Below are 23,227 nucleotides of genomic sequence, written 5' to 3'. Positions count from 1 at the left end.
GGGAAGTGAGTCAGTTGTTGGTCGCTGATGATACAGTGTTGGTGGCTGATTCAGGGGAGAAACTGTAGAAGTTGGTGACTGAGTTTCGTAAAGAGTGTGAAAGAAGAAATTTGAGTGTAAATGTGGATAAGAGCAAAGTTATTAAGTTAGGTAGGGTTGAGAGACAAGTTTATTGGAAGGTAAGTTTCAGTGGAGAAAAACTAGAGGAAGTGAAGTGTTTAAGACATTTGTGAGTGGATTTGGCAGCGGATGGAACCATGGAAGTGAAAGTTAATCACAGATTTGGGGGATGGGACGAAGGTTCGGGGAGCGTTGAATAATGTGTAGCAGGTGAAAACGTTATCTTGGAGAACAAAAATGGGTATGTTTGAAGGAATAGTGGTTCCAACAATGTTATATGGTTGCGAGGCGTGTGTTATGGACAGGGTTGTGCGAAGGAGGGTGGATGTGTTGGAAATGAAATGTTTGAGGACAATATATAGTGTGAGGTAGTTTAATCAAGTAAGTAATGAAAGGGTAAGAGAGGTGTGTGGCAATAAAAAAGAGTGTGGTTGAGCGAACAGAAAAGGATGTATTCATATGGTTTGATTACATCGAGATAATGAGTGAGGAAAGATTGAAAAAGAGGATATATGTGTCAGAGGTGGAGGGAACGAGGAAAAGTGGGAGACCAAATTGGAGGTGGAAGGATGGAGTGAAAAAGATTTTGAGCGGTCGAGGCCAAACATCTAGGAGGGTGAAAGGTGAGCACGAAAAAGAGTGATTTGGAACGATGTGGTATACCATGGTCGACGTAGAGTCAGTGCATTGAACAAGGGCATGTGAAGCGTATGGGATAAACGATGGAAAGTTTAATGAGGCCTGGATGTGGAAAGAGAGCTGTGGTTTCGATACAATACACATGACATGTAGAGACTGATCGTGAACTTATGTGGCCTTTGTTGCCTCTTCCTGGCGCTATCTCGCTCGCGCAGAGGGAGATGGGGGTACCGTTTCATGTGGGCGGGATGGCGACGGGAATGGATGGGGGCAGCAAGTATAAATGTGTTCAGGTGTATATATGTATATGTGTGTGTATGTATATGTATGTATACGTTAATACGTGTAGGTCTGTACATGTGCGTATATGTATATCAATGTGTATGTGGGTGGGTTGGACCATTCTTTCGTTTGTTGCCTTTGGCTACCTAGCAAAGGCGGTAGACAGCGAATAAATAAAGGAAATAAAATTAAGAAAAAGAAATATATATATATATATATATATATATATATATATATATATATATATATATATATATATATATATATATATATATATATATATATATATATATATATATATGTAAATGTGAATAAGAGCAAGGTTATTAGGTACAGTAGGGTTGAGGGTCAAGTAAATTGGGAGGTGAGTTTGAATGGAGAAAAACTGGAGGAAGTGAAGTGTTTTAGATATCTGGGAGTAGATCTGGCAGCGGATGGAACCATGGAAGCGGAAGTGGATCATAGGGTGGGGGAGGGGGCGAAAATTCTGGGGGCCTTGAAGAATGTGTGGAAGTCGAGAACATTATCTCGGAAAGCAAAAATGGGTATGTTTGAAGGAATAGTGGTTCCAACAATGTTGTATGGTTGTGAGGCGTGGGCTATGGATAGAGTTGTGCGCAGGAGGATGGATGTGCTGGAAATGAGATGTTTGAGGACAATGTGTGGTGTGAGGTGGTTTGATCAAGTGAGTAACGTAAGGGTAAGAGAGATGTGTGGAAATAAAAAGAGCGTGGTTGAGAGAGCAGAAGATCGTGTTTTGAAGTGGTTTGGGCACATGGAGAGAATGAGTGAGGAAAGATTGACCAAGAGGATATATGTGTCGGAGGTGGAGGGAACGAGGAGAAGAGGGAGACCAAATTGGAGGTGGAAAGATGGAGTGAAAAAGATTTTGTGTGATCGGGGCCTGAACATGCAGGAGGGTGAAAGGAGGGCAAGAAATAGAGTGAATTGGAGCGATGTGGTATACCGGGGTTGACGTGTTGTCAGTGGATTGAATCAAGGCATGAGAAGCGTCTGGGGTAAACCATGGAAAGCAGTGTAAGTATGTATATTTGCATGTGTGGACGTATGTATATACATCTGTATGGGGGGGGGGGGGTTGGGCCATTTCTTTCGTCTGTTTCCTTGCGCTACCTCGCAAACGCGGGAGACAGCGACAAAGTATAATAAAAATTAAAATATATATATATATATATATATATATATATATATATATATATATCTATCTATAGCCCACGCCTCGCAACCATACAACATTGTTGAAACCACAATTCCTTCAAACATACCCATTTTTGCTTTCCGGGATAATGTTCTCGAATTCCACACATTCTTCAAGGCTCCCAGAATTTTCGCCCCCTCCCCCACCCTATTATCCACTTCCGCTTCCATGGTTCCATCCGCTACCAGATCCACTCCCAGATATCTAAAACACTTTACTTCCTCCAGTTTTTCTCCATTCAAACTTACCTCCCAATTGACTTGACCCTCAACCCTACTGGACCTAATAACCTTGCTCTTATTCACATTTACTCTTAACTTTCTTCTTTCACACACTTTACCAAACTCAGTCACCAGCTTCTGTAGTTTCTCACATGAATCAGCCACCAGCGCTGTATCATCAGCGAACAACAACTGACTCACTTCCCAAGCTCTCTCATCCCCAACAGTCTACATACTTGCCCCTCTTTCCAAAATTCTTGCATTCACCTCCCTAACAACCCCATCCATAAACAAATCAAACAACCATGGAGATATCACACTCCCCTGCCGCAAACCTACATTCACTGAGAACCAATCACTTTCCTCTCTTCCTACACCTACAACTTTTCACTGCTTCTAACAACTTGCCTCCCACACCATATATTCTTAATACCTTTCACAGAGCATCTCTATCAACTCTATCATATGCCTTCTCCAGATCCATAAATGCTACATACAAATCCATTTGCTCTTCTAAGTATTTCTCACTTACATTCTTCAAAGCAAACACCTGATCCACACATCCTCTACCACTTCTGAAACCACACTGCTCTTCCCCAGTCTGATGCTCTGTACATGCCTTCACCCTCTCAATCTATACCCTCCCATATAATTTACCAGGAATACTCAACAAACTTATACCTCTGTAATTTGAGCACTCACTCTTATCCCCTTTGCCTTTGTACAATGGCACTATGCACGCATTCCGCCAATCCTCAGGCACCTCACCATGAGTCATACATACATTAAATAACATTACCAATCAGTCAATAATACAGTAACCCCCTTTTTTAATAAATTCCACTGCAATACTATCCAAACCTGCTGCCTTGCCAGCTTTCATCTTCCGCAAAGCTTTCACTACCTCTTCTCTGTTTACCAAATCATTTTCCCTAACCCTCTCACTTTGCACACCACCTCGACCAAAACACCCTATATCTGCCACTCTATCTTCAAACACATTCAACAAACCTTCAAAATACTCACTCCATCTCCTTCTCACATCACCACTGCTTGTTATCACCTCCCCATTTGCGCCCTTCACTGAAGTTCCCATTTGCTCCCTTATCTTACGCACTTTATTTACCTCCTTCCACAGCATCTTTTTATTCTCCCTGAAATTTAATGATACTCTCTCACCCAAACTCTCATTTGTCCTCTTTTTCACCTCTTGCACCTTTCTCTTAACCTCCTGTCTCTTTCTTTTATACATCTCCCACTCAATTGCATTTTTTCCTTGCAAAAATCGTCCAAATGCCTCTCTTCTCTTTCACTAATACTCTTACTTCTTCATCCCACCACTCACTACCCTTTCTAATCAACCCACCTCCCACTCTTTTCATGCCACTGATTCCCTAAATACATCCCATTCCTTCCCCACTCCCCTTACTTCCATTGTTCTCACCTTTTTCCATTCTGTTCTCAGTCTCTCCTGGTACTTCCTCACACAAGTCTCCTTCCCAAGCTCACTTACTCTCACCACCCTCTTCACCCCAACATTCACTCTTCTTTTCTGAAAACCTATACAAATCTTAACCTTAGCATCCACAAGATAATGATCAGACATCCCTCCAGTTGCACCTCTCAGCACATTAACATCCAAAAGTCTCTCTTTCGCGCGCCTGTCAATTAACTCGTAATCCAATAACGCTCTCTGGCCATCTCTCCTACTTACATACGTATACTTATGTATATCTCGCTTTTTAAACCAGGTATTCCCAATCACCAGTCCTTTTTCAGCACATAAATCTACAAGCTCTTCTCCATTTCCATTTACAACACTGAACACCCCATGTATACCGATTATTCCCTCAACTGCCATATTACTCACCTTTGCATTCAAATCACCCATCACTATAATCCGGTCTCGTGCATGAAAACCACTAACACACTCATTCAGCTGCTCCCAAAACACTTGCCTCTCATGATCTTTCTTCTCATGCCCAGGTGTATATGCACCAATAATCACTCATCTCTCTCCATCAACTTTCAATTTTACCCATATTAATCGAGAATCTACTTTCTTACATTCTATCACATACTCCCACAACTCCTATATATATATATATATATATATATATATATATATATATATATATATATATATATATATATATATATATATATATATATATATATATATATATATATATATATCTAAGTTATTAACTCTAACTCTATTACCAAAAGAAATATCATTGAATCATATATTACTAAATACACAAAGGACTATAATCTTGATATTAATAATGGTCTATACAAATTAGATAACTTTATTGTTGATAAGATTTGTAAAATGATAAGTTCATGAACTCTCATTGTATGTTTTAGACAATCACATGTTTACCAAATGACGTCCTAGCTTCGCCTCTTCGATGTATATCAACTGACTGTTATATTTCTCTCTTGTGTCTCCCCTGATGATGTGATCATTACACGAAAGTGCACTTGGGAACTGTTTCATTTTCCCCGTGGACTCATAGGAATATCTTGATCACCAGCAAAATTGTGATCCTTTCTGATATATATATATATATATATATATATATATATATATATATATATATATATATATATATATATATATATATATATATATATATACATATATATATATATATATATATATATATATATATATATATATATATATATATATATATATATATATATATATATATATATATATGTATCAGGTGTTTGCTTTGAAGAATGTATGTGAGAAATACTTAGAAAAGCAAATGGATTTGTATGTAGCATTTATGGATCTGGAGAGGCATATGATAGAGTTGATAGAGATGCTCTGTGGAAGGTATTAAGAATATATGGTGTGGGAGGCAAGTTGTTAGAGGCAGTGAAAAGTTTCGATGTAGGCATGTGTAGGTAGGAAGAGAGGAAAGTGATTGGTTCTCAGTGAATGTAGGTTTGCGGCAGGGGAGTGTGATATCTCCATGGTTGTTTAATTTGTTTATGGATGGGGTTGTTAGGGAGGTGAATGCAAGAGTTTTGGAAAGAGGGGCAAGTATGAAGTCTGTTGGGGATGAGAGAGCTTGGGAAGTGAGTCAGTTGTTGTTCGCTGATGATACAGCGCTGGTGGCTGATTCATGTGAGAAACTACAGAAGCTGGTGACTGAGTTTGGTAAAGTGTGTGAAAGAAGAAAGTTAAGAGTAAATGTGAATAAGAGCAAGGTTATTAGGTACAGTAGGGTTGAGGGTCAAGTCAATTGGGAGGTAAGTTTGAATGGAGAAAAACTGGAGGAAGTAAAGTGTTTTAGATATCTGGGAGTGGATCTGGTAGCGGATGGAACCATGGAAGCGGAAGTGGATGATAGGGTGGGGGAGGGGGCGAAAATTCTGGGAGCCTTGAAGACTGTGTGGAATTCGAGAACATTATCCCGGAAAGCAAAAATGGGTATGTTTGAAGGAATTGTGGTTCCAACAATGTTGTATGGTTGCGAGGCGTGGGCTATAGGATAGAGTTTTGCGCAGGAGGATGGATGTGCTGGAAATGAGATGTTTGAGGACAATGTGTGGTGTGAGGTGGTTTGATCGAGTAAGTAACGTAAGGGTAAGAGAGATGTGTGGAAATAAAAAGAGCGTGGTTGAGAGAGCAGAAGAGGGTGTTTTGAAGTGGTTTGGGCACATGGAGACAATGAGTGACGAAAGATTGACCAAGAGGATATATGTGTCGGAGGTAGAGGGAACGAGGAGAAGTGTGAGACCAAATTGGAGGTGGAAAGATGGAGTGAAAAAGATTTTGTGTGATCGGGGCCATAACATGCAGGAGGGTGAAAGGAGGGCAAGGAATAGAGTGAATTGGATCGATATGGTATATATATATATATATATATATATATATATATATATATATATATATATATATATATATATATATATATATATACTTGTGGCATGAGAAGAGTGGGAGGTGGGTTGATTAGAAAGGGTAGTGAGTGGTGGGATGAAGAAGTAAGAGTATTAGTGAAAGAGAAGAGAGAGGCATTTGGACGATTTTTGCAGGGAAAAATGCAATTGAGTGGGAGATGTATAAAAGAAAGAGACAGGAGGTCAAGAGAAAGGTGCATAGGTGAAAAAAAAGGGCAAATGAGAGTTGGGGTGAGAGAGTATCATTAAATTTTAGGGAAAATAAAAAGATGTTCTGGAAGGAGGTAAATAAAGTGCGTAAGACAAGGGAGCAAATGGGAACTTCGGTGAAGGGCACAAGTGGGGAGGTGATAACAAGTAGTGGTGATGTGAGAAGGAGATGGAGTGAGTATTTTGAAGGTTTGTTGAATGTGTTTGATGATAGAGTGGCAGATATAGGGTGTTTTGGTCGAGGTGCTGTGCAAAGTGAGAGGGTTAGGGAAAATGATTTGGTAAATAGAGAAGAGGTAGTGAAAGCTTTGCGGAAGATGAAAGCCGGCAAGGCAGCGGGTTTGGATGGTATTGCAGTGGAATTTATTAAAAAAGGGGGTGACTGTATTGTTGACTGGTTGGTAAGGTTATTTAATGTATGTATGACTCATGGTGAGGTGCCTGAGGATTGGCGGAATGCGTGCATAGTGCCATTGTACAAAGGCAAAGGGGATAAGAGTGAGTGCTCAAATTACAGAGGTATAAGTTTGATGACTATTCCTTGTAAATTATATTAGAAGGTATTGATTGAGAGGGTGAAGGCATGTACAGAGCATCAGATTGGGGAAGAGCAGTGTGGTTTCAGAAGTGGTAGAGGATGTGTGGATCAGGTGTTAGCTTTGAAGAATGTATCTGAGAAATACTTAGAAAAGCAAATGGATTTGTATGTAGCATTTATGGATCTGGAGAAGGCATATGATAGAGTTGATAGAGATGCTCTGTGGAAGGTATTAAGAATATATGGTGTGGGAGGAAAGTTGTTAGAAGCAGTGAAAAGTTTTTATCGAGGATGTAAGGCATGTGTACGTGTAGGAAGAGAGGAAAGTGATTGGTTCTCAGTGAATGTAGGTTTGCGGCAGGGGTGTGTGATGTCTCCATGGTTGTTTAATTTGTTTATGGATGGGGTTGTTAGGTAGGTAAATGCAAGAGTTTTGGAAAGAGGGGCAAGGATGAAGTCTGTTGGGGATGAGAGAGCTTGGGAAGTGAGTCAGTTGTTGTTCGCTGATGATACAGCGCTGGTGGCTGATTCATGTGAGAAACTGCAGAAGCTGGTGACTGAGTTTGGAAAAGTGTGTGGAAGAAGAAAGTTAAGAGTAAATGTGAATAAGAGCAAGGTTATTAGGTCCAGTAGGGTTGAGGGTCAAGTCAATTGGGAGGTGAGTTTGAATGGAGAAAAACTGGAGGAAGTGAAGTGTTTTAGATATCTGGGAGTTGATCTGGAACCATGGAAGCGGAAGTGGATCATAGGGTGGGGGAGGGGGCGAAAATCCTGGGGGCCTTGAAGAATGTGTGGAAGTCGAGAACATTATCTCGGAAAGCAAAAATGGGTATGTTTGAAGGAATAGTGGTTCCAACAATGTTGTATGTTTGCGAGGCGTGGGCTATGGATAGAGTTGTGCGCAGGAGGATGGATGTGCTGGAAATGAGATGTTTGAGGACAATGTGTGGTGTGAGGTGGTTTGATCGAGTAAGTAACGTAAGGGTAAGAGAGATGTGTGGAAATAAAAAGAGCGTGGTTGAGAGAGCAGAAGAGGGTGTTTTGAAGTGGTTTGGGCACATGGAGAGGATGAGTGAGGAAAGATTGACCAAGAGGATATATGTGTCGGAGGTGGAGGGAACAAGGAGAAGAGGGAGACCAAATTGGAGGTGGAAAGATGGAGTGAAAAAGATTTTGTGTGATCGGGGCCTGAACATGCAGGAGGGTGAAAGGAGGGCAAGGAATAGAGTGAATTGGAGCGATGTGGTATATCGGGGTTGACGTGCTGTCAGTGGATTGAAGCAGGGCATGTTAAGCGTCTGGGGTAAACCATGGAAAGCTGTGTAGGTATGTATATTTGCGTGTGTGAACGTATGTATATACATGTGTATGGGGGGGGTTGGGCCATATATATATATATATATATATATATATATATATATGTATATATATATATAAGGTGTTTTGGTCGAGTTGCTACGCAAAGTGAGAGGGTTAGGGAGAATAATTTGGCAAACAGAGAAGAGGTAGTAAAAGCTTTGCGGAAGATGAAAGCCGGCAAAGCTGCAGGTTTGGATGGTATTGCAGTGGAATCTATTAAAAAGTGGCATGACTGTATTGGTCACTGCTTGATAAGGTTAATTAATGAATGTATGACCCATGGTGAGGTGCCTGAGGATTGGGGGAATGCTTGCATAGTGCCATTGTACAAAGGCAAAGGGAATAAAAGTGAATACTCAAATTACAGAGTTATAACTTGATTGATTATTCCTGGGAAATTATATGGGAGGGTATTGATTGAGATGACAGCTAGCTGTATATGTTTTGGACAATCACATGTTTACCAAATGGCATCCTTGCTTCGTCTCTTCGATTTATATCAACTGACTGTTATATTTCTCTCTTGTGTCTCCCTTGATGATGTGATTATTACGCGAAAGTGCACTTGGGAACTTTTCGTGTTTCATTTTTCACGTGGACTCATAGGAATATATATATATATATATATATATATATATATATATATATATATATATATATATATATATATATATATATATATATATATATATATATATATATATATATATATATATATATATATATATATATATATATATATATATATATATATATATATATATATATATATATATATATATATATATATATATATATATATATATATATATATATATTTTTTTTTTTTTATACTTTGTCGCTGTCTCCCGCGTCTGCGAGGTAGCGCAAGGAAACAGACGAAAGAAATGGCCCAACCCCCCCCCCCCCCCCATACACATGTACATACACATGTCCACACACGTGTATACATACCTACACAGCTTTCCATGGTCCACCCCAGACGCCTCACATGCCTTGATTCATTCCACTGACAGCACGTCAACCCCTGTATACCACATCGCTCCAATTCACTCTATTCCTTGCCCTCCTTACACCCTCCTGCATGTTCAGGCCCCGATCACACAAAATCTTTTTCACTCCATCTTTCCACCTCCAATTTGGTCTCCCTCTTCTCCTCGTTCCCTCCACCTCCGACACATATATCCTCTTGGTCAATCTTTCCTCACTCATTCTCTCCATGTGCCCAAACCATTTCAAAACACCCTCTTCTGCTCTCTCAACAACGCTCTTTTTATTTCCACACATCTCTCTTACCCTTACGTTACTTACTCGATCAAACCACCTCACACCACACATTGTCCTCAAACATCTCATTTCCAGCACATCCATCCTCCTGCGCACAACTCTATCCATAGCCCACGCCTCGCAACCATACAACATTGTTGGAACCACTATTCCTTCAAACATACCCATTTTTGCTTTCCGAGATAATGTTCTCGACTTCCACACATTTTTCAAGGCTCCCAAAATTTTCGCCCCCTCCCCCACCCTATGATCCACTTCCGCTTCCATGGTTCCATCCGCTGACAGATCCACTCCCAGATATCTAAAACACTTCACTTCCTCCAGTTTTTCTCCATTCAAACTTACCTCCCAATTGACTTGACCCTCAACCCTACTGTACCTAATAACCTTGCTCTTATTCACATTTACTCTTAACTTTCTTCTTCCACACACTTTACCAAACTCAGTCACCAGCTTCTGCAGTTTCTCACATGAATCAGCCACCAGCGCTGTATCATCAGCGAACAACAACTGACTCACTTCCCAGGCTCTCTCATCCCCAACAGACTTCATACTTGCCCCTCTTTCCAGGACTCTTGCATTCACCTCCCTAACAACCCCATCCATAAACAAATTAAACAACCATGGAGACATCACACACCCCTGCCGCAAACCTACATTCACTGAGAACCAATCACTTTCCTCTCTTCCTATACGTACACATGCCTTACATCCTCGATAAAAACTTTTCACTGCTTCTAACAACTTGCCTCCCACACCATATATTCTTAATACCTTCCACAGAGCATCTCTATCAACTCTATCATATGCCTTCTCCAGATCCATAAATGCTACATACAAATCCATTTGCTTTTCTAAGTATTTCTCACATACATTCTTCAAAGCAAACACCTGATCCACACATTCTCTACCACTTCTGAAACCGCACTGCTCTTCCCCAATCTGATGCTCTGTACATGCCTTCACCCTCTCAATCAATACCCTCCCATATAATTTACCAGGAATACTCAACAAACTTATACATCTGTAATTTGAGCACTCACTCTTATCCCCTTTGCCTTTGTACAATGGCACTATGCACGCATTCCGCCAATCCTCAGGCACCTCACCATGAGTCATACATACATTAAATAACCTTACCAACCAGTCAACAATACAGTCACCCCCTTTTTTAATAAATTCCACTGCAATACCATCCAAACCTGCTGCCTTGCCGGCTTTCATCTTCCGCAAAGCTTTTACTACCTCTTCTCTGTTTACCAAATCATTTTCCCTAACCCTCTCACTTTGCACACCACCTCGACCAAAACACCCTATATCTGCCACTCTGTCATCAGACACATTCAACAAACCTTCAAAATACTCATTCCATCTCCTTCTCACATCACCACTACTTGTTATCACCTCCCCATTTACGCCCTTCACTGAAGTTCCCATTTGCTCCCTTGTCTTACGCACCCTATTTACCTCCTTCCAGAACATCTTTTTATTCTCCCTAAAATTTACTGATAGTCTCTCACCCCAACTCTCATTTGCCCTTTTTTTCACCTCTTGCACCTTTCTCTTGACCTCCTGTCTCTTTCTTTTATACTTCTCCCACTCAATTGCATTTTTTCCCTGCAAAAATCGTCCAAATGCCACTCTCTTCTCTTTCACTAATACTCTTACTTCTTCATCCCACCACTCACTACCCTTTCTAAACAGCCCACCTCCCACTCTTCTCATGCCACAAGCATCTTTTGCGCAATCCATCACTGATTCCCTAAATACATCCCATTCCTCCCCCACTCCCCTTACTTCCATTGTTCTCACCTTTTTCCATTCTGTACACAGTCTCTCCTGGTACTTCCCCACACAGGTCTCCTTCCCAAGCTCACTTATTCTCACCACCTTCTTCACCCCAACATTCACTCCTCTTTTCTGAAAACCCATACTAATCTTCACCTTAGCCTCCACAAGATAATGATCAGACAACCCTCCAGTTGCACCTCTCAGCACATTAACATCCAAAAGTCTCTCTTTCGCACGCCTGTCAATTAACACGTAATCCAATAACGCTCTCTGGCCATCTCTCCTACTTACATAAGTATACTTATGTATATCTCGCTTTTTAAACCAGGTATTCCCAATCATCAGTCCTTTTTCAGCACATAAATCTACAAGCTCTTCACCATTTCCATTTACAACACTGAACACCCCATGCATACCAATTATTCCCTCAACTGCCACATTACTCACCTTTGCATTCAAATCACCCATCACTATAACCCGGTCTCGTGCATCAAAACCGCTAACACACTCATTCAGCTGCTCCCAAAACACTTGCCTCTCATGATCTTTCTTCTCATGCCCAGGTGCATATGCACCAATAATCACCCACCTCTCTCCATCAACTTTCAATTTTACCCATATTAATCGAGAATTTACTTTCTTACATTCTATCACATACTCCCACAACTCCTGTTTAAGGAGTATTGCTACTCCTTCCCTTGCTCTTGTCCTCTCACTAACCCCTGACTTCACTCCCCAGACATTTCCAAACCACTCTTCCCCTTTACCCTTGAGCTTCGTTTCACTCAGAGCCAAAACATCCAGGTTCCTTTCCTCAAACATACTACCTATCTCTCCTTTTTTCACATCTTGGTTACATCCACACACATTTAGGCACCCCACTCTGAGCCTTCGAGGAGGATGATCACTCCCCGCGTGACTCCTTCTTCTGTTTCCCATTTTAGAAAGTTAATACAAGGAGGGGAGGATTTCCGGCCCCCCGCTCCCGTCCCCTCTAGTCGCTTTCTACGACACGCGAGGAATACGTGGGAAGTATTCTTTCACCCCTATCCCCAGGGATAATATACATATATATATACATATACACACACACACACATACACACACATACGCACATACCCACACACACACACACATACATATATATACATATGAAAAATGTAAGAAACAATTTAGAAACAAACTTTTAGCTTGAAATGAATGAAAAAAAATGAATGTCACATAATGGTTCAACCTCTGGCTATGGATTTATTCACACAAACGTAAATAGCAGTTCTCATCAATTTCACCACTGTATCAATAAGCTTCAATGTCTAAGCTACATTTTTCTCCAACTTCACTATTTTCTTGTCAAAAACACCATATATATATATATATATATATATATATATATATATATTCATATATATATATATATATATATATATATATATATATATATATATATATATATATATATATATATATATATATATACATATATATATATATATATATATATATATATATATATATATATATATATATATATATATATATATATATATATATATATATATATATATATATATATATATATATATATATATATATATATATATATCCCTGTCGATAAGGGATAAGAAATACTTCCCACGCATTCCTCGCGTGTCTTAGAAGGCGACTAGAGGGGACGGGTGAGTCGGACTATAAAGCCTCCCCTCCTTCTTATTTAAGTTTCTAAAAGTGGAAACAGAAAAAGGAGGCACGTGCGGAGTGCCCATTCTCCTCGAAGGCTCAGACTGGGGTGTCTAAATGTCTGTGGATGTATCCAAAAAGAGAATAAAGGAGAGATTGGTAGTATGTTTGAGGAAAGGAACCTGGATGTTCTGGCTCTGAATGCGACGAAACTTAAGGATAAAGGGGATGAATGGTTTGGGAATGTTTTGGGAGTAAACCAGGTGTTGGTGAGAGGACAAGAGCAAGGGAAGGAGTAGCACAGCTCCTGAAACAGGAGTGGTGGGAGTATGTGATAGAATGTAAGAAAGTAAACTCTAGATTGATATAGGTAAAACTGAAAGTGGATGGACAAAGATAGGTGATTATTGGTGCATATGCACCCGGGCTTGAGAAGGAAGATCATGAGAGGCAAGTGTTTTGGGAGAACCTGAGTGAGTATGCTAGTAGCTTTGATGCACGAGACCAGGTTAATGTGATGGGTGATCTGAATGCAAAGGTGAGCAATGTGGCAGTTGACGGATCGACTGGCGTACATGGGGTGTTTAGTGTTGGAAATGGAAAGGGTGAAGAGCTTATAGATTTTTGTGCTGAAAAGGGAATGGTGGTATAAATGAATATTCGTATGTAAATAGGAAAGATGGCCAGAGAGCGTTATTGGATTACGTGTTAATTGATAGGCGCGCGAAAGAGAGACTTTTGGATGTTAATGTGCTGAGAGGTGCAACTGGAGGGATGTCTGATCTTTATCTTGTGGAGGCGAAGGTGAAGATTTGTAGAGGTTTTCATAAAAGAAGAGAGAATGTTGGGGTGAAGAGAGTGGTGAGAGAAAGTGAGTGTAGGAAGGAGACTCCTGTGAGGAAGTACTAGGAGAGACTGAGTGTAGAATGGAAAAAGGTGAGTGCAAAGGACATAAGGGGAGTGGGGGAGGAATGGGATGTATTTAGGGAAGCATTGATGGCTTGCGCAAAAGATGATTTTGGCATGAGAGGCGTGGGAGGTGGGCCGATTATAAAGGGTAGTGAGTTGTAGGATGAAGTAGTAAGATTATTAGTGAAAGAGAAGAGAGATGCTTTTAGACGAGTTTTGCAGGAAAACAGTGGAAATGACTGGAAGATGTATGAAAGAAAGTGGCAGGAGGTCAAGAGAAAGGTGGAGTAGGTGAAAAAGAGGAAAATGAGAGTTGGAATAAGAGAGTATCATTAAATTCTAGGGCGAATAAAAAGATGTTTTGGAAGGAGGTGGATATAATGCGTAAGACAAGAGAACAAATGGGAACATCGGTGAATGGGGCTAATGGAGAGGTGATAGCAAGTTCTGATGATGTGAGAAGGAGTTGAAATGAGTTTTTTGAAGTTTTTTTTTAATGTGTTAGATGTTAGAGTGGCTTATATATATATGGTGTTTTGGTCGAGGTGCTGTGCGAAGTGAGAAATTTAGGGAGAATGATTTGTTAAATAGAGAAGAGGTAGTAAAAGCTTTGCAGAAGATGAAAGCTGGCATTCAGCGGGTTTCGATTGTATTGCAGAGGAATTCATATAAAAAGGGGGTGACTGTGATGGTAACTGGTTGGTAAGGATATTTAATGTATGTATGACTCATGGTGAGGTGCCTGAGGATTGGCGGAATGCATGTAAAAATACAAAGGGGGATGAAGGAGAGTGCTCAAATTAAAGAGGTATAAGTCTGTTGAGTATTCTTGGCAAATTATATGAGAGGGTATTGGTGCAGAGGGTAAAGGCATGTTCATAGCATCAGATTGGGGAAGAGCAGCGTGGTTTCAGAAGTGGTAGAGGATGTGTGGATCATGAGATTGTTTTGAAGAATGTATATGAGAATTAATTAGAAAAGCAAATGGATTTGTATGTAGCATATATGGATCTGGAGAAGGCATATGGTAGAGTTGATAGAGATGCTCTGTGGAAGGTATTAATAATATATGGTGTGGGAGGCAAGTTGTGAAAAGTAGTGAAAAGTTTTTATCGAAGATATAATGCATGTGTACGTGTAGGAAGACAGGAAAGTAATTAGTTCTCTATGAATGTAGGTTTTCGGCAGGAATGCGTGATGTGTCAGATATTGTTTAATTTGTTTATGGATGGGGTTGTTAGGGAGGTGAATGCAAGAGTTTTGGAAAGAGTTTCAAGTACGCAGTCTTTTAAGGATGAGAGAGTTTGGGAAGTGAGTCAGTTGTTGTTCGCTGATGATACAGCGTTGGTGGCTGATTCATGTGAGAAACTGCAGAAGCTGGTGACTGAGTTTGGTAAAGTGTATGAAAGAAGAAAGCTGAGAGTAAATGTGAATATGAGCAAAGTTATTAGGTACAGTAGGGTTGAGGGTCAAGTTAATTGGGAGGTAAGTTTAAATGGAGAAAAACTGGAAGAAGTGAAGTGTTTTAGATATCTGGGAGTGGATTTGGCAGTGGATGGAACTATGGAAGCGGAAGTAAATCATAGGGTTGTGGAAGGGGCGAAAATTCTGGAAGCGGTGAATAATGTGTGGAAGTCGAGAACATTATCTCGGAAAGCAAAGATGGGTATGTTTGAAGGAATAGTGGCTCCAACAATGATTTATGTTTGCGAGGCGTGGGTTATGTATAGAGTTGTGCGGAAGAGGGTGGATGTGCTGGAAATGAGATGTTTGAGGACAATATGTGGCATGAAGTGGTTTGATCGAGTAAGTAATAATAGGGTAAGAGAGTTGTGTGGTAATAAAGAGAGGGTGGTTGAGAGTGCAGAAGAGGGTGTTTTGAAATGATTTGGTCACATGGAGAGTATGAGTGAGGAAAGATTGACCAAGAGGATATATGTGTGAGAGGTGGAGGGAACGAGGAGAAGTGGGAGACCAAATTAGAGATGGAAAGATGGAGTGAAAAAGATTTTGAGTGATCGGAGCCTGAACATGCAGGAAAGTGAAAGGCGTGTAAGGAATAGAGTGAATTGTAACGATGTGGTATACCGGGGTAGACGTGCTGTCAATGGATTGAACCAGGGCATGTGAAGCGTCTGGGGTAAACCACGGAAAGTTGTGTGGGGCCTGGATGTGGAAAGGGAGCTGTGGTTTTGGCGCATTATTACATGACAGCTAGAGACTTAGTGTGAACGAATGTGGCTTTTGTTATCTTTTCCTAGCGCTTCCTCGCGGACATGAAGGGGGAGGGGGTTGTTTTTTCATGTGCGGCAAGGAGGCGACGGAAATGAATAAAAGCAGACCATGAATTATGTACATGTGTATATATGTATATGTCTGTGTGTGTATATATATATGTATACGTTGAGATGTATAGGTATGTATATTTGCGTGTGTGGACGTGTATGTATATACATGCGTATGTGAGTGGGTTGGGCCATTCTTTTGTCTTTTTCCTTGCTCTACCTAGCTAACGCGAGAGACAGCGACAAAGCAAAATAAAAAATAAATAAAAAAGAATATATATATATATATATATATATATATATATATATATATATATATATATATATATATATATATATATATATATATATATATGTATATATGTATATATATATATATATATATATATATATATATATATATATATATATATATATATATATATATATATATATATATATATATATATATATATATATATATATATATATACATATATATATATATATATATATATATATATATATATATATATATATATATATATATATATATATATATATATATATATATATATATATATATATATATCTTTTTTTTCTTTCATACTATTCGCCATTTCCCGCATTAGCGAGGTAGCGTTGAGAACAGAGGACTGGGCCCTTGAGAGAATGTCCTCACCTGGGCCCCTTCTCTGTTCCCTCTTTTGGAAAATTAACAAAAAAAGTGAGAGGGGAGGATTTCCAGCCACCCGCTCCCTCCCCTTTTAGTCGCCTTCTACGACACGCAGGGAATACGTGGGAAATATTCTTTCTCCCTTATCCCCTTATATATATACATGTATATATATATATATATATATATATATATATATATATATATATATATATATATATATATATATATATATATATATATATATATATATATATATATATATATATATATATATATGTATTCCTATGAGTCCACGGGGAAAATGAAACACGAAAAGTTCCCAAGTGCACTTTCGTGTAATAATCACATCATCAGGGGAGACACAAGAGAGAAATATAAGTCAGTTGATATACATCGAAGAGACGAAGCTAGAACGCCATTTGGTAAAAATGTGATCGTTTTTATTATTATTATCATTATTATTATTATTATTGTTATTATTAACATCATCATTATTATCATTATTATTATACTTTGTCGCTGTCTCCCGCGTTAGCGAGGTTGCGCAAGGAAACAGACGAAAGAATGACCCAACTCTCCTACATACACATGAATATACATACACGCCCAGAGACGCACATATGCATACCTATACATCTCAACGTATGCATATATATACACACGCAGACATATACATATATACACATGTACATAATTCATACTGTCCGCGCTTATTCATTCCCGTCGCCATCCCGGCAAACATGAAATGACAACCTCCTTTCCCCGCATGTCCGAGAGGTAGTGCTAGGAAAAGACAACAAAGGCCACATTCGTTCACACACAGTCTCTAACTGTCATGTATAGTGCAACGAAACCACTGTTCCCTTTCCACATCCAGACCCCACAAAACTTTCCATGTTTACCCCAGACGCTTCACAAGCCACTGGTTCAATCCGTTGACAGCCCGTCGACCCCGGTATACCACATCGTTACAATTCACTCTATTCCTTGCCCGCCTTTCACCCTCTTGCATGTTCAGGTCCCGATCACTCAGAACATTTTACCACTCCATCTTTCCACCTCCAATTTGGTCTCCCACACCTCGTTCCCTTCACCTCTGACACATATATCCTCTTTGTCAATCTTTCCTCACGCATTCACTCCATGTGACCAAACCATTTCAAAACATCCTCTTCTGCTGTCTCAACCACATTCTTTTTATTACCACACATCTCTTTTACCCTATCATTACTTACTCGATCAAACCACCTTACACCACATATTGTCCTCAAACATCTCATTTCTATCACATCCACCCTCCTCCGCACAACTCTATCTATAGCCCACGCCTCGCAACCATATAACATTGTTGGAACCACTATTCCTTCAAACATACCCATTTTTGCTTTCCAAGATAACGTTCTCGATTTCCATACATTTTCCAATGCTCCCAAGACTTTCGCCCCCTCTCCCACCCTATGATTCACTTCCACTTCCATGGTTCCATCCGCTGCCAAATCTACTCCTAGATATCTAAAACACTTCACTTACTCCAGTTCTTCTCCATTAAAACTTACCTCCCAAGTGACTAGTCCCTCAACCCTACTGTACCTAATAACGTTGCTCTTATTCATATTTACTCTCAACTTTCTTCTTTCGCATACTTTACTAGACTCATTCACCAGCTTCTGCTGTTTTTCACCCGAATCAGCCACCAGCGATCTATCATCAGCGAAAAACAACTGACTCACTTCCCAAGCTCTCTCATCCACAACAGACTGCATACTTGCCCCTATTTCCAAAACTCTTGCATTCACCTCCCTTAAAAACCCATCCATAAACAAATTAATCAATCATGGAGATATCACGCACCCCTGCCGCAAACCGACATTCACTAAGAACCAGTCACTCTCCTCTCTTTCTACGCGTATATATGCCTTACATCCTCGATAAAAGATTTTCACTGTTTCTAAGAACTTGCCTCCCACACCATATATTCTTAATACCCTCCACAGAGCATCTCTATCAACGCTATCATATGCCTTCCCCAGATCCATATATGCTACATACAAATCCATTTGCTTTTCTATGTATTTCTTACATACATTCTTCAAAACGAGCACCTGATCCACACATCCTCTACCACTCCTGAAACCGCACTGCTCTTCCCCGAACTGATGCTCTATACATGCCTTCACCCTCTTAATCAATACCCTCCCATATAATTTCCCAGGAATACTCAACAAACTTATACCTCTGTAATTTGAGCACTCACTTTTATCCCCTTTGCCTTTGTACAATGGCATTATGCAAGCATCACGCCAATCCTCAGGCACCTCACCATGAGTCATACATACATTAAATAACCTTACCAACCAGTCAACAATACAGTCAACCCCTTTTTTAAAAAAAATTCCACTGCAATACCATCCAAACCCGCTGCCTTGCCAGGTTTCATCTTCCGGAAATCTTTTACTTCCTCTTCTCTGTTAACCAAATCATTCTCCCTAACCCTCTCACTTTGCACGCCACCTCAACCAACACACCCTATATCTGCAACTCTATCATCAGACACATTCAACAAACCTTCAAAACACTCGTTCTATCTTCTCATATCACCACTACTTGTTATCACCTCCCCATTAGCCCCCTTCACTGATGTTCCCATTTGTTCCCTTGCCTTACGTATGTTATTTACCTCCTTCCAAAATGTCTTTTTATTCTCCCTAAAATTTAATGATTCTCTCTCACCCCAACTCTCATTTGCCCTCTTTATCAGCTCATACACTCTTCTATTGACCACCTGCCTCTTTCTTTTATACATATCCTAGTCTTCTGTATTATTTCCCGGCAAAAATCGTCCAAAGGCCTCTTTCTTGTCTTAAACTAATAATCTTACATCTTCATCCCACCACTGACTACCCTTTCTAATCTACACACCTCCCATACTTCTCATGCCACAATCATCTTATGTACAAGCCATCACTGCTTCCCTGAATAGATCCCATTCCTCCCCCACTCCCCTTATGTCCTTTGTTCTCACCTTTTTCTATTCTGTGCTCAGTCTCTTCTGGTACTTCTTCATACAAGTCTCTTTCTCAAGCTCACTTACTCTCACCACTCTCTCCACCCCAACATTCTCTCTTCTTTTCTGAAAACCTCTACAATTCTTCACCTTCGCCTCCACAAGATAATCCCTCCAGTTGCATTTCTCAGCACATTAACATCCAAAAGCCTCTCCTTCGCGCGCCTATTAATTAACACGTAATCCAATGACGCTCTCTAGCCATCTCTCCTACTTACATACGTATACCTACATATATCTTTCTTTTTAAACCAGGTATTTTCATTCACCAGTCCTTTTTCTACACATAAGTCTACGAGCTCCTCACCATTTCCATTTACAACACTGAACACCCCATGTACACGAAGTACTCCCTCAACTGCCACATTACTCACCTTTGCATTCAAATCACCCATCACTAGAACCCGATCTCGTGCATCAAAACTACTAACACACTCAATCAGCTACTTCCAAAACACTTGCCTCTAATGATCCTTCTTCTCATGCCCAGGAGCATATGCACCTATAATCACCCATCTCTCTCCATCCACTTTCAGTTTTACCCATATCAATCTAGAGTTTTACTTTCTACCCCTCTATCACATACTCCCACGACTCTTCTTTCAGGAGTAGTGCTATTCCTTCCCTTGCTCTTGACCTCTCACTAACCCCTGACTTTACTCCCAAGATATTCCCAAACCACTCTTCCCCTTTACCCTTGAGCTTCCTTTCACTCAGCGCCAAAACATCCAGGTTCCTTTCTTCAAACATACTACCTATCTCTTCTTTTTTTTCATCTTGGTTACATCCACACACATTTAGACACCCAAACCTGAGCCTTCGAGGAGGATGAGCACTCCCCGCGTGACTCCTTCTGTTTCCCCTTTTAGAAAGTTAATATACAAGGAGGGGAGGGTTTGTAGCCCCTCTCCCCTCTCCCACCGCTCCAGTTCCCTTTAATCGCCTTCTACGACACGTGAGGAGTCCGTGGGAAGTATTCTTTCTCCCGCTGTCTCCCGCGTCAGCGAGATATCGCAAGGACACAGACGAAAGAATGGCCCAACCCACCCACACACACATGTATATACATACACGTCCACACACGCAAATATGCATACCTATACATCTCAACGTATACATATATATACACACACAGACATACATACATACACATTTACATAATTCATACTGTCTGCCTTTATCCATTCTCATCGCCACCCTGCCACACATGTAATAACAACCCCTTCCCCCCTCATGTATATATATATATATATATATATATATATATATATATATATATATATATATATATATATATATATATATATATATATATATATATATATATATATATATATATATATATATATATATATATATATATATATATATATGTGTGTGTGTGTGGGTGTGTGTGGGTGTGTGTGGGTGTGCATATGAGTGGCTGAGCCATTCCTCGTCCGCTTCCCGGCGCTAGCTCGTTGACGCGGGAAACAGCGACTAAGTGTAAAAGAATAAAGTAATACATATGTTTGTATGTGTGTGTGTGTGTGTGTGTGTGTGTGTGTGTGTGTGTGTGTGTGTGAGTGGATGAGCCAATGAGGCTGTTTCTTTATCTGTTCCTGGTGCTACCTCACTAAAATGGGAAATCACAAACGTACGAAAAAAAAATTGAGCGGATGCAGCCTTTCTTTGTCTATATATATATATATATATATATATATATATATATATATATATATATATATATATATATATATATATATATATATATATATATATATATATATATCATTTACTAAAAGTGTACCCATCAGAATTGTTTTGAAAATTCATGGATTAAACGGAGAGGAAATCTTGTGTATATACAAAGCTACAACACTTTCGGCAGTATTGTTTATGATGAGATTGTCGCCTTTCCCTCACAGTTCCGCCTCTATGGGTACGTTTCCTTAGCAACCGGGATGCTCTGAGTGCTGGGTGGCCGTACAGCGTCGTGTGTCAGTCAGCGGGTGCCAGACCCCCCGCCGTCATCACTTGGCGCCTCGGTACTACCCGCTTCACCACTCACACCGAGAAGGTATGTTATCATACAAGGACACACGATCTGGACTCTTCACTCAGCTTCTATTCGCAGATAACTTTAATTATCTACACCACAGAACCATGTTCCTAGATCATGCTGATAATGTCATATTATTAGGTCACACCACAGTAGCAAGTTAGAAGCTGGTACTTTACAGATCACGTTACCAGGTTACACCACTGTAACATTACTAGATCATACTGATTCGACAATATGACCAGGTCACGCCTGCAAGTGGTGGGTATTAGGCCCTCTACAGTCGACAACTGGTATTCAATTACATCAATCCCCTCAGCACTTACTGTGAGACTATATGACCTTCATAGTTAATGGTAGTTCACACCAGAGGGCGGTGAATGGACGGCTTCCTTTAAACCTTACATGAGTACTTCGGTAATATCAAGTTTAAAGTTCATAGTAAGAGATAGATTACATTGTTATGGCTAGTACTCTGTAAAGAATCCAAATTACTCTCAGTTAGTTGAACATAAGAACGTTCATTTAAATAAATGTGACGCTTCAACAACACGTGCATTCTCATAGATAATGTTTACTGTCACACACACCATTTGGTCTTACTGCTGCAACAAGCTTGACATTGCTATGTAGGTCGTACTGCTGTCGTGTCACATAAGAAATCACACTGCAAGGCGTGACGCCTGGGTTATGGCTCTTGCTATCAACGTGTCGAATCTAAATCATGTCAAACATAATTCACACACTATCAACGCATGTAATCTGCTCCATCCTTCACAAGAAAAGAATTACACACTGGCAATAAAGAAGCAAGCACTCATTCTCTCACCTCTACCTCGCACTGTCAAAAATGATTAATACCACGATATCACACACCAGATGGGGGTACCAGCAGAACCCTACAGATACCATTCAAACTCCCTAGTATTAATATACAAGAAAATGCTATATCGTATACTTAGAAGCTGTCAGTAACGACAGTGAAGATCAAATTGCTATTGGT

At 39.9% G+C, this 23,227-nt stretch overlaps 1 protein-coding gene across 1 annotated transcript in view; it reads left to right on the top strand.

The window, feature by feature from the left end:
• Positions 1-23,227, top strand: part of LOC139753639 (kin of IRRE-like protein 2) — a gene marked incomplete at its 5' end in the record, with an annotated part of 622,394 nt that overhangs the window by 313,521 nt on the left and 285,646 nt on the right. The window contains one exon of the mRNA XM_071670248.1: positions 22,091-22,242. Coding sequence (XP_071526349.1) covers positions 22,091-22,242 — 152 coding nt within the window. The remainder of the gene's footprint in view (positions 1-22,090; positions 22,243-23,227) is intronic.

Source organism: Panulirus ornatus, chromosome 15, assembly GCF_036320965.1.
Source record: "Panulirus ornatus isolate Po-2019 chromosome 15, ASM3632096v1, whole genome shotgun sequence".
Taxonomy (NCBI): domain Eukaryota; kingdom Metazoa; phylum Arthropoda; class Malacostraca; order Decapoda; family Palinuridae; genus Panulirus; species Panulirus ornatus.
Note: the sequence above shows the minus strand (reverse complement) of the source record. Positions and strands in the feature narration are given on the sequence as shown.